General features: G+C 36.7%; 1 protein-coding gene across 1 annotated transcript in view; it reads right to left on the bottom strand.

Moving 5' to 3' along the window:
- ADGB (androglobin) overlaps positions 1 to 13703 on the bottom strand; it is a gene marked incomplete at both ends in the record, with an annotated part of 120730 nt that overhangs the window by 38482 nt on the left and 68545 nt on the right. Inside the window, 6 exons of the mRNA XM_081997158.1 lie at positions 11 to 145; positions 5682 to 5820; positions 6948 to 7115; positions 8604 to 8718; positions 10950 to 11091; positions 12110 to 12212. Coding sequence (XP_081853284.1) covers positions 11 to 145; positions 5682 to 5820; positions 6948 to 7115; positions 8604 to 8718; positions 10950 to 11091; positions 12110 to 12212 — 802 coding nt within the window. The remainder of the gene's footprint in view (positions 1 to 10; positions 146 to 5681; positions 5821 to 6947; positions 7116 to 8603; positions 8719 to 10949; positions 11092 to 12109; positions 12213 to 13703) is intronic.

A 13703-nucleotide genomic window follows, 5' to 3' on the forward strand; every position in this document is an offset into this window, starting at 1 on the left:
AAGGACATACCTGGTTTTCTGCTGTTCATTACTTTCCTAACATAGGTCCCTCTCCAGAAGGCTTGAAGTATAAGAGCTGCTGCTGCTGCTTCAGAAGTGGGAGTTTGGTTCTGCCAGTTGCTAAGGGAAGTCTTCTCACAACTCTCTGAAAGAAGGGGAGGAGAATGAACAACATCAATAAAGCTGGAAGTCCTGTAGCTGCTTGCAATGAAGTTAAAAAAACAACACAAAAAACTCACAAAACAACGACAGTGCTATATTCCAGAAAGAGTGGTTCCTGCATAAAACTTCCATTTATGACAAAAATACCACTCTTAAAATTTTGCTATTATCATGATAAAATTAGACAAAATATACTGCGTAATTACACAAAGTCAGCTTGCAACTACTATGCTAATTCCAAATACTAAATCACTGAATTAATATTTCTCTTTACGGACAGCTATTGCAGTGCATTTTTTAAAATCAAGCCTCCTAATGTAATTTCAAAATATCCTTCCAAATATGAACCAACAGGATTTGATACATTAAAGCCTGTCTCTGAATACAGCTTAAAAGAGCTTCAGAAGATTTTAAGTGCTTCTGTCTCTCAATCTGATCATTTTATTAAGTAATACCCTAAACATCAATGTACCAAACATTTTATTCAACCTTTGCAAAGGAGCCATAGGATAAGGATAAGATCTATGATCATAGAATCACAGAATCATAGAATCATTTAGATTGGGAAAAACCTTTAAGATCATCAAGTCCAACTGTTAACTTAGCACTACCAAGTCCACCAGTAAGCCACGTCCCTAAGCACCACATCTACACATCTCTTAAATACCTCCAGGGATGGTGACTCGACCACTTCCCTGGGCAGCCTGTTCCAATGCTTGACAACCCTTTTGGTGAAGAAATTTTTCCTAATATCCAATCTAAACCTCCCCTGGTGCAACTTGAGGCCACTTGCTCTCGTCCTATCACTAGTTACTTGGGAGAAGAGACCAACACCCACGTCACCACAACCCCCTCTCAGGTAGTTGGAGAGAGCGATAAGGTCTCCCATCAGCCTCCTCTTCTCCAGGCCGAACAACCCCAGTTCTCTCACCCGCTCCTCATAAGACTTGTGCTCCAGACCCCTCACCAGCTTCGTTGCACTTCTCTGGACATGCTCCAGCAACTCAACATGGTTCTTGTAGCGAGGGGCCCAACACTGAACACAGGATTCGAGGTGTGGCCTCACCAGTGCCGAGTACAGGGGCACAATCACTTCCCTACTCCTGCTGGCCACACTATTCCTGATACAGGCCAGGACGCTGTTGGCCTTCTTGGACACCTGGGCACACTGCCGGCTCATGTTCAGCTGGCTGTCAACCAGCATCCCCAGGTCCCTTTCCGCCGGGCAGCTCTCCAGCCACTCCTCCCCAAACCTGTAGCGTTGCATGGGGTTGTTGTGACCCAAGTGCAGGACCTGGCACTTGGCCTTATTAAACCTCATACAGTTGACCTCAGCCCATCAATCCAGCCTGTCCAGATCCCTCTGTCGGATTGTCTCATATTAGACAGTGTTGTATTAGTAGATTGTCTCATTATTGTCTCATTTCTAAACCCAAGAAAGCCTCTGTAATATTTAGTGACTCTGAAATGTTACACAAGCCCACTTCAACAGACAACAGATTAAAACTCATCAATATAAATGGCACAACCACTTTTATAAAATAGAAGCCTGTAATCACAGAATAATATAAGTCTGGAGGAGACCACTGATGGTCATCTGGTCCAATCCCACATACAGACCAGGATAAACTTAGAGCAGGTTGCTTACTGTCTTGAGCAAATGTCCAATTCAGTTTTGTAGTATCTCCAGGGATGGAGACTCCACAACCTCTCTGGGCAATCTCTTCCATTTTTTTACTAGTCTCATGGTGAAAAATGTTTTCCTAGTATCCATATGGAATTTAACATGTTCTAAGATGTATTGTGTCCCTCTGCACCTCTGAGAAGAGTCTGACTCTTATCTTCTCCTATTTATTCATCAAAAGAATCCATATTTCAAAATGAATTTGTCTCATCTACAAGCTTGTCTCTTTGCTAATTAAATAATCCAGTGGAAAAATGTTGTGCTTTGCCTTTTGGCCCCACTAATCATGGTTTTCAAGAAAAGGAAATAGACTTCTATTTTCAGTAGGTGTTTTAGCTCAGAAAAATAGTCTCCGCTGCAGAGCTAACAGCCCCCATTTAAGGCAAAATAATATATTATAACTATGTATATAATATACAATATAAATATGTTATAAAGTAAGTAAATGTTGAATACTTTTTATATGATCACACAGTTACATAGACTGACCTAGCAAGTAAGGAGACCCTAACACTGAACCTGAATCCATAATATATAAAATTGTGACTATGTCTAACGTTACTCCTAGTTCATCTAAGCATCTCTTGGTCTAAAAAGATCAGAACATGATCTGCATTTAATCAATAGCTTATATTGTATTTCAGTATTTGTATTGCCGGCAACAACACTCATAATACCCAGAGAATTGTGAACTGCCTATAAGCAGTTCTCTATAAGCAGCAGACTCTCAGGCTCCATAAGTGACTAAAATTGACTTAGATATCATGATTCTTATTTTTTCTTATTATTGGGTTATGTTTGCCAACTTAGCAGGCTAAATCAGCCAGCACAAGCTTTGTTCAGTGCTGGAGCTGCAGGAAGGTGTGGGGATAGCACTGCAACAGCCTGCAATTACACTGGTTGAAGCTGCTGTGGAAAATCAGCTTCAGGTTTGCTTGGGAAGGAGAGTAAGTATTTATAGCTGCGGTCAGCAATTACAGAGTTTTACTCTTCTACTGTAGAGAAGGTTATTCAAAGACAGAGGAGCTGAAAGGGCTTGCGTTTTCCGAAAGCTGAAAATCAGAGCACCATAAGCACTTATAACAGCACTTACATTTTCATATACTGCTATTGATTACAGAACTGTTCACCTATACCAGTTTAGATCTAGCCCAATAGATGTTACCCATCTGTGTGGCCTTTGTATGAGACCAGGCTGATGAGTTCAAATTCCAGCTCACCTGTCACTGAACCAAGACCTCCTTATCCCTATTACTCTCTCAGAACAGAGCTGTGAAATGCTGATAGGGGAATACACACAGAGTGTTGGCTTCTCCAGAGTCCTCTGGATGGCATCCTGTCCCTCAGGCGTGTCAATTGCACCACCCAGCTTGGTGTCATCCGCAAACTTGCTGAGGGTGCACTCGATCCCACTATGTCATCGACAAAGATATTAAACAGTACTGGTCCCAGTACAGACCCCTGAGGGACACTGCTTGTCACCAATCTCCATCGGGACCTTGAGCCATTGACCACTACCCTCTGGATGCAACCATCCAACCAAGTCCTCGTCCACTGAACAGCCCACACATCAAATCCATATCTCTCCAGTTTAGAGAGAAGGATGTTATGTGGGACTGTGTCAAAGGCCTTAAAATATTCTTGCCCTCAGTAAATCTTGAGAGGAATACAGCACACAGTTCAAAATGAATAAGCTATATAAAATGGAGGTAGCATTGAAACAAAAAAAAAAAGCTCAGATTTGACCCAATCTACCCTCAGACAAAGACAACAAAAACATTTCATTCATCTGCTATGGTAGCTTACACTGATGACTGTTAGGTCCAAAGGGTTTTAACTCAAGCCTTGACAAGGTCTGAGCAACTAACCTGATAATGCAGCACTGCTAACGTGGGCCAGGCAAATCAGGTGATGCCAGTCCTACTTGGCCTTCCTACAATGCATTTCTCACCTGTCTTCTCCTGCTATCTACCTATTTTTTCCTGACACTTAACGTGTTGTATGCTTTTTTGAATTCAGCTGTCTGCATTCCTTTAGAGTTCTGGGATGGAACCGAAACAAAAGCATGCATTTATTCCAATGCAACCTTTATTAAGCAGTATAAGTATTATATTAAGTATATCCAAGGTTAATAAAGCCAAAGGGAAACAATACACTTTCCAGTCCAATAGGAATCTTTTGTAATTTAAGTCTGGCAAAGCAACTAAATTGAAAAGATATATTGGACACTGAAGGAAATCAAACTGAAACAAACTCTTTTCCTCCATAAATTTATTCCACTTTTTTGATTTTCCCCCAAATCCTAAAAAAGTTCTGCCACAGTGGATCTCATAATTCAGTAATATATATGAGGTCTTTGCTACAACCTTCAACTGTGCTAATTATTCAAATCTAATTAAAAAATACCTTCTCTTCTATTGCTGACAAGTATTAAAGGTTTTTTTGGGGAATACAGAAATCAGTAGCACAGTCATCTTGAAAAATGTGACAGGTGTTGTTGACTTCAAGTTACAAATGTCAATATGCTGACCCTTATAAATTATACGTTTGCCACAGGATATAATTCTGTGAAAAATGCAATGAGTTGTTCAGTCATTCTAGATGACCCTTTATGTCTGACATCTCACAGAAGACTAACCTTCAGAAGAGAGATTTGGAGGAAAGTCCCCATTAAAGAGAGACAGAAAAGTATATGTGCTTTCTTAAAGAACAAGAGTATTACATCATTTTGTCAGTAAAGATATTTGTGTAAATTTTAATGAAGTTTGTTTATACTGATTTTCCAAAATAAACTGACTAATGAAAGGAAGTTAATAACATACTGATTGACGTAGGAGGAAGACTTTATACTGTAAGTTCATAACAACAGAAGGAAAAGCTAAGTCACCCTGAAAGAATGGCCTTCAAATTTTTTCAGGTGAATTCTTTTTCTGTCATAATATGAAAGCATATACATAAAGCTTCTATTAATATATTAAACATTAATATTAATAGAATTTACAGTTACACAGACTGCAAAATAAGTCTTTTAAAATGGAAAAGAGACATATATTTGGATGACAGGCAAACTTAATTCTAACTGCTTATGCCTCCAGCCTGCATACAAAATGAGGCAAAGAACCTGTGGGAAGAGAATTACCCCTGCTCGTAATAAATCCATTTGTCTTCCAATGGCTCCTCCCATAGTACCTTCAGGTATAGAGCACACCCTAATCACAGGCTGGAGAAGAGGTGGATGGTCCTATAGCTAGTTCCCCACTACATGTGTGTGACTAGCCAGCTAACTAGCCAGCCAACATGATAATTTGCCACATAACAGGCTTAAAAATCAATCAATCAAGCAAGCAAGCAAAAAACAAAATACCCCCCACAAACAAACAAAAAACCCTCAACCTATCACCAAGAAATAGTTGAACTTTCAATTAAGGTACTAACTTGAGTCTTCCTTCACTCTCATTTCATGAACCATATATGCATTTAAGGTCTTTGCTGCTGCTAATTTGAACAAAAGCCATGATCTGCAGTACATTAAGTAAAAAAAAGCATCTGTAGATGCTTGTTAATGCTTGTCAATACTAACAAATGCAAGCCAAGGAAGACAAAGGTCAATTTTATAAATTTTATAAATTAACAAAACATGAAAAGACTTTCTGGAACAAAGAAAAGGATCATTTCTATTCTGAGATGAGTCTCAGACATGCTGTCAACAGTAGAAGGCTTAGCCACGAACCATGCTTCCTTATGCAAGAAAGCACAAGATTAGTGAAGAGTACGCTTCCTTGAAAATAAGAATGGGCATATATATTTGAAGTAATTAGCAATACTAATACAGTACCTGAAGACACAGTGTCATCCTCAGAAACCTCAGTGTCTTTAAAATCCAAAGTGAAGGACCTGAAGGCAAATTTATAGCTGTAAGGAGCCTTCTTGCCTAATACATATTTGATCAAATGCCAAAATGCACCGTTAAAAACCTAAAATCAAAAAGAGGAAAAGCATTCAAAGAATGACTGATTTTTAAAATCTGATTTATATTGCTTCTCATTATTGTTTCAAAAACTGTTTAAATCTTTTCTTTTTTTCATGTAAAAATGAAGTCTTTAACTTCATCTAACAAATACAGTACCTGAAAATTAGTCCCAGCTGTAGGAGTATAATGCTTCGAGCCAACAATCAAGAGAAAACCTGTTTCACGCCTGGCTTATTAAAAATAGGACTGATTCTACAGTGTAAGTTTTTATTTGGTATCTTAGTAGTTTATGTGAAGCGAGTTGATGGTCTCATACCAGAGGGCAGAAGAACACATGATAATCACCATCATGACAACGGACATTCTAATTAGAGGCTTCAGAACAGAGACCAACAACCTAATAGACATGCTTACTGATTTAGGAGGTGGCACCACAAGGAAAAGTAGGAATTTATTGATGGGCAAAAGGGGAAGATTTGGTGTCCTACTTGTACTAGGACAAAACTGATGGCTCTATTTTTATCCTTGGCATATTGGTGCTCTTTAAAGGGCAGAAATCCAGTCTCTTTTTCCTTCATCCAATAGATGGAAATTTTAGAGTGTTTTTTCAGAGCTTGTTTCATAATTTGAATTGAAGAACATAGTAATAACTCAATGGAAAACAGGTAATTTTCCCCTTCATTGTCCTTATTTTCAGATTTTTCTGCTTTCTGGAAACATTTTATCCTGAGTTACGTATTTTAATATTAATAAAAACTTCCTTTATTTTGAAATATTTAAGACTGGTGAAGAAAGAATCTACTATAATACATGCTTATGTTCAGAACAATTTTTCACTCTTTGTATTAAAGATAGATCATTTATATATTTTCATCCTTGAATCACTGTTGGCTCAGTGCCTCTCATTTGTCTCATTTCTGGTTTTTTATTGCTTTACAACTATACACTGGTCTTCTTGGAGGGGGAGACACAAGAGATATGTATGTTCATGCTTACTGAATTTTTCTTAAAGTTCCTAAGTTTTACACATATTTCATATGAACATATACATTTCAAATTTGTATTTCCCATGCCAGAGAGGTCAAATAGATTTTTTCTTTACATACGTGTTTATTAAAATTGTTTGTTCACCTTGAAGTGTTCTTTAGCCATTCCAGTACTATGGAGGCCAGGAGGACAGTGAGTTAGTTCCAAATCCTTCAGGGCTGTATAAAGTTCAGGCTTACTGCTGAAATTATTTATCACATTTCCAACAGCTTTCAGGATAGCTGTAGCCTGTTCTATAAACCGGTTGCTCTCCTGGAGAGAGAGAGAAGAAACACAACCATTGTTAGAAAGATTGCTTTAAGATTTTAATTTGTTTTCTTTCTAGGCTCTGACAGCATACAAGCATTTTTTATGTGCTGAAGTACAAAACTTTTCCTAAGTCAACCAACTGTTATTAATTTTACAAACTGTAAAATCAATTAGGCTTCTGGTATTCAAAAGCATACAAAATTTTCACTAATTTTAGCCATTGAAATAAAAATGTTACAACACTATAACAGGCAGCATAACATATATCTGTTAAGGATTTTATTTTTCCTGTATCATTAGCTGTAGAACATTTAATAAAAAATAAGATTCACACAGAGACTTTTTACTGCTGTGATAATAAGACTCTTGTTAGCTGAAATGCACAGCATCTCTTCTACTATGAAAGGACAGATGAGTATTTGTATCCTGCTGAAAACAACATCCAAATACACGCTGTTTAAAGCATCATTACTCTTCATCAGGATTTCTGTGCAAGAGTGTGGACACTGTCCTGCAAATGACACTCTGCAGAGAAATTGCAGTCTTCAAAAAAAAGTGCAGAGAAGACCCCAGAATATAATTCTGCTTTATTTCCTTCAACGAGGAATAGCTTTTCATCCACAGTCTGAAGACAAGGGGATAGTACAGCCACAAGACGTTTTTAATGACGCAACTTCTTATAATTAAACTTCTTTGCTACAATAAATGTAATAAATTTGCGTAAGCTGCTTTAATGTTGCATTATTAGGACCTTGAATGTGCATTGCTATATAAATTTGCTGTTACACTCACCTTTCAAAATATTTTTGCACAATTGTGCTCTAGAAGCTATACTTCCTCCCCCCAGTGCCCATGACAAGTATTTGAGCCTACTGCTTGCCAGAGAAGTCTTGAGAATATGGATGGCGCTGATATCTGTCTGGATTGTAGGCAACAAAGAACAAAAGCTATAGTTATTACTCCCCTGAGCCTCCTACCTGAGCTGTGAAAAATTGTTTAAATGAATTGTTCACTTTAGGTATAAAAGCTGCACTGGGACCCAGTGAGTAATATGTGACCTCATGAGACAAACCAAACTTTACTGATGTGACAGCTTATTTTACTAGGCAGGTATTTTTGAATATTAATTAATATCTGTACATGCATTTTATCACACGCCTCAAAAAGAGGGCTTATACACTACCACTGGCATATGTATTTCAACAAGAGTATTTTTAACATTCCATTTTATGCTGCTGTTCTACATAAACCACAATACTACCCAACGCTTACTTACAGTTATGTAAGACAATTATTGCAATATGCATCTCAGTGCCTGCTGTGCTGTAAAACACACTTCTTTTATGTATTCATCCATTTCTTAGTGAAATTAATATTATGCCATTAAATATAATAACTCTAAATGAAGATCCAACAGTACTTCACTTTAAAACCAAATAATAGTCAGAAACATCTTTATCACAACGTTTGACTAGTTCTGATTGTGCATACCTTTTCAAGACCTGGCATCACAGTATCCTCTTCTCCAAAGACACATGGCACCATGCTACACAGATGAATATGGTGCCCTATGGGAGAACTTACTGTGAAGAGCAATATGTGTCGCCTACATTCAAGAAAAAGAAAAAGAAATCAAAAAAGCATTTCTTCTTTTTTTTTTTTTTTAAATCACAGCAATTCTTAAGCTTTTCATTTTATACATTTGGCAAAAATGAAATCCATTCCTACCAACTCTTAAAATCCTGCATTTCTATCTCCTTGCTTCTCAAAAACCTCCAAACAAAGGTAGTAGGTGAAAAGAGAAAAGTCACTATTATTTTATTTTTATCTGATTTGTTCATAAATAAACATAGCAAATTAATTTGTTATTTATTTATGTATTTAGGCTTTCTTTAGCAAAATAGATAGTTTCACTATTTCAGATGGATACAAACTAAAATTTTTTTTTACAGGATTATATTTAGCTACCTTAAAAACATATTTGCTCTAGAAAGCTTAGAGAAGAAGTGTTCTGGTCATACATTACTTAAGTCATAATTTCCATGTTTGCATTGACAGAAACCAGAAAAAGTTACCACATAATCGTGTCAGGCTAGATGAAAGGCACAGAGTGACCGTTTTATGGAGCAACTGTGGGCCAAACCACTCAACCGTAACCTCCTAAGGTGGCAAACAACAGAAATTCATTATGTCTTATTGAGATACACTCATCTCTCATGGTTCTTGTTTGCCTGATTGTATTCTATTACAGATTCCCACCATAAAAGAAAACATTCCTAACTATAGTTATACAACACAGGGGGTTCATCCTCTTCTCTCCAGTCAGCCATGTCCTGCAGACCTACTGAAACACTTGAGGAGCTTGCTGATATCAAATGGTGAAGCTTCACAGTCTTGTATCATGGTCAGAATGGCATTTAGCTGGAGAAGTTCATCAAGGCCACAACTTCAGTGTTAACCAGAGATCAGGCAGTGACAGTAAGAAAGGAGAGTTGCACACACACTTGCACTTTTTTTAATTGCATCTTCTCGTGAGAGAAATTTGAAACGCCCACTGACCACCAATGGGCAGAGGGAAGAAAGTCCCTTCCTGGCTTAGCAAGTCATTTCTCATTTGGAATGAAATGGCGGAGTGGTTAATAAGCCCATTTGTCTCCCACACCCACTTCCTGAAAGCCTGCTGGCTCTGGCAGGAGTAGAGAGAATCAAAGGTGAGAGGCTTATCAATTTGAGCTGCCTCTACCTCTGGTAGCTTTGAAATTTGCAGGTGCAAAAAGACACATGCTTCTGGCTTCCCTACAGGACAGAGATATGCAACTTTTGGAAACTACACTAAGAATGTGGTGGCAGAACTGATCTATAAACACAATAATAACTTTTCCATTTCCAGTTTGAATCAAAACAAATAGAGGGCACTATTATTTCATTTAATAATAATGAAATTATTATTATGAGAATGAAATTATTATTATTATTAAATGAAATTATTATAATGAGGGCACTTTCTTTCATTTAATATCAATGTGCTAGTATCTGGTATTTTCTTTCTATGCCTATTTATTTGAAACCTTATTTGATATTTTTAAAATACATCTCTCTCTCTGAGATTAAACTGGTGATTTTCTGTTTTTGGAAGAGTAGAAGGCCTCCATGAGTAAGTCAGCAACTTTATGCTTATGGCAACATATGAGGACGTCATCTTCCTTGTTTCACTGGAAGCATTTTCAGAAACTAACAAATATCAAAGGCTCTTGCCTTTTATCTATTTATTTATTTAAACAATCAAGCAATGCTCTGCACTGAATATCTAGAATTATATGCAAAGAGAAAAAAAGGTATTAAGCACTACATGAATACGAAGTAAGAGATGCAAGGATGCATGGATAACCTCAGAATTTCTCCTGTCATGTTTCATAAATCCCGTTTCACGAAAAGCTATGAAACCTCCTATGGTATCATCATTCTTTTACAGTTCCACTAAAAATCCTAATTCTTTAATTTTTGTTGGTAGTCCAGGAAACATCTCAAAATCATTCTAGTTGTAAATTCCCACTTAAAAGTGTTTCTATTCTAGTTTATTTTTTAGAAAGTCACTGTGATTTTTCTTGCTAAATGTTTTTCAGTAAGAGTAAAGTCGTCAAAATCTTTATAAAGGTTTTGGTAAGTATTTTAAATTCATAGCAGTTTTGCAGTCTTACCAAATCTCAGCTATCAACCAATTTGATATTCCAAAAACTTATGTTTTAGTATATAAACTCTCTGTTACTGTACAAAGTAAAAGATCATCTCAAGCCTTAAGACTGAAGTGTTAGGACAGAAACGAAGCCTCATACGTACCCAACAGGAAGATTTAACACAGTAGCTTTGGTTGCGGATGTATGCATCTTTAACAGAAGTTCTCCGGGAGTCACACATTTCCAAGAGAAATGTTCAACCATCAGCACACCCTTTGAAATACTAGAACATTCTCGTTTAGTACCTAGATTAAGAAAGAAAAAAACTCACCACAATTGTGGGGAGAATAACAGCAAAAGTAAGACAAATACATTTATGCAGAATTTGTATCTACTTCACAATCATTGAAGTCTTCATTTAGGCTTTGATAACTCAGAGAAAAGAGCCAGTCATTTAAAATGCATAGGTGGTGTAGAATATGGCTTATTTGTAATATTTACAAGAAAATAATGGTTGAAAGAGTGTGTTAGGAGGATGTGTAAATCAGACATCTTCCAAGTCACTTAAGGCTACTCCAAAAATCCATAAAAATCCATTCTATCCACATGCAAAGGAAGCAAACAGTCATACAAAGCTTGTATTTATATTATAGTTTAATTATTTTAACAGGATGGTCAGTTTGGGTTTTTTAAGCTTTCTTTTGGTTCTATCTACTTTACTCTAGATACACTAAAATTATGTTCATACCCAAAGTTTAAATATCTGTTCAATTTAAGGCAATTGTCATAACATTCATTAGCTTTTCTGAATACCATTCCATGTATTCTATAAAATACAAGTGATTTTTATTAAATTCATCCAAGCTGTTGGATCTTGAAATACGCCAGCTGTAAATATACTTAAGAGCTTACAGTGTGCACCAGTTTAAAAAACACTTCAAAAATAAACTTTGGTCATATTGCTTATTTTACTGCATTTTGATCAGCTAAGGCATAAAGTAGTTTGCAAGAATCGAATTTGTAGGAAAAAACCCAACTAAGAAACACAAGGAAATCCATACTAGAAATATATTGATGAAAAGCTTGCAGCAAATCATAATAAACAGTAAAGGGAGGGATGCTTTCAAGAAAATATTTATCATCAATATGAAATAACAAGGAAGTATTGCTTGAGTATTAGTGTATTTCACAAAATCAATTTTACTATTTAATGCTAAACTCTCAAACTGTGCCAAAATACACCACAGCCAAACACAACAGTATGGACATATTCAAGAATGGGAAAACACAACATTAACATACACTTTCCTGTGTTGGCCTTACCTCCAGCATCATCCCAGTGTACTAATGCAGAAAAGCTAACCAGGATTTCAGTGGGCATCAGGCTGTCCACAAGTAAATAATAGGAGACTCGATCATCAGTAGACTGCACAGAAAAACAGACATTTGTTCATCTTTCATTTGCGTTAAATGCTGTCCACCTGGGCTTATACAAAGTGTGATCAAGGCTTTGGATACTGTGACCCCAGATATGGTATGGGAAGTAAGTAATTAACTGTTCTACTTCTTACAAATTTCAGACATGTCATTTAAGCCCAGAGCCTCATGCTGTATGTATAAACCATAATGTCCAATTAAGAGAGAAAAGGAAACAGAAAAGTTTCTTGAATGAGAATTTATCTACCTTTATATTACATTCTTTATATGTACCTCAATTTAGTAGTTCTACATGCCAAACAGCATTCAATGGAAGACCAAAAATTTTGTTTTGTGCCGCAACTTTCTGATTCTAATTAGTTACACTAAGCTTGAAAGAAATAGGCACTCTCTTAATTTGTAACACATGACTGATTCCGCCTCATTAGGGTTTTTTTCCTACAAAAATATATGGAGGAAGCATTTTTCACTCTCAACTTTAATGCCTAATTCCTGTGCCAATATTAGAAACTATAGAATGATTCTACTGTTCCTACAAATTCTTCAAAATCTGTAGATAAATGAGCTGCTTTGCTTCAGAACTGTTTAATACACACTGTCTTACATTTTCCCAGAGTCATATCAATACATTTTTGGTATTTGATCCTGGAATACCATTACTATTATCTTCATAGCATAATATAAAAGTTTTATTTCACAAGTCTGATACAGAATTTACCTAACAGTGTAAACACCTCAGCTGTGTTCCCTTCCCGACTGCTTGTGCACCCAGCCTACCTGCTGGTGGGGTGAGGTGAGAAGCAGAAAACGTCCTTGACCCTGTGTAAGCACTGCTCAGTAGTCACTAAAACATCCCTGTATTATCAACACAGCACAAATCCAAAACATAGCCCCGTACTAGCTACTATGAAGAAAATTAACTTTATCCCAGCTAAAACCAGCACACAATGTAAAAACATAGAATGGTTTTACAGCAAAGGATTAGTTTTTCAGCACACCACCACACAGGCTTACGTAGTCTTGATGCTGATTATGGCTTCTGAAAGTATATCATGCAGTGATTGGGAAAATGTCTTGTGATGTGATTACAAACAGAGAGGTGTGAAGTTGCAGCTATACTACAGTTATGAAGCATAATCCATGTAGTTAACTTTCTCAATACAGGACTTTACGTAAAGTTCACTCCTGGAGTTTACGTTTCAGTACTCTACAATTACACTGCAGTTACAGTATGAAACTAGAGCTGGAACAGCATATTCAAGCATATTGAATAACCTTCTGATAATATGAACTAATGGCAGGTTTGAAGAAAAACTGTAATTTCAGTGTAACTAACTGGTATTTCTAATCCCTGCAACAGAATCTTGTAAGCTACTAAAGGACTTAGCAAATAAAGAGAAAATGGAGGGCTACACTATACAGACTCCAGATTTGGATTTTAGGTGACAGGTTAAGATGAAGGAGAATTGAAGGGCAGATT

This window comes from Phaethon aethereus (genome assembly GCF_964289735.1).
Source record: "Phaethon aethereus genome assembly, chromosome: 3".
NCBI lineage: Eukaryota > Metazoa > Chordata > Aves > Phaethontiformes > Phaethontidae > Phaethon > Phaethon aethereus.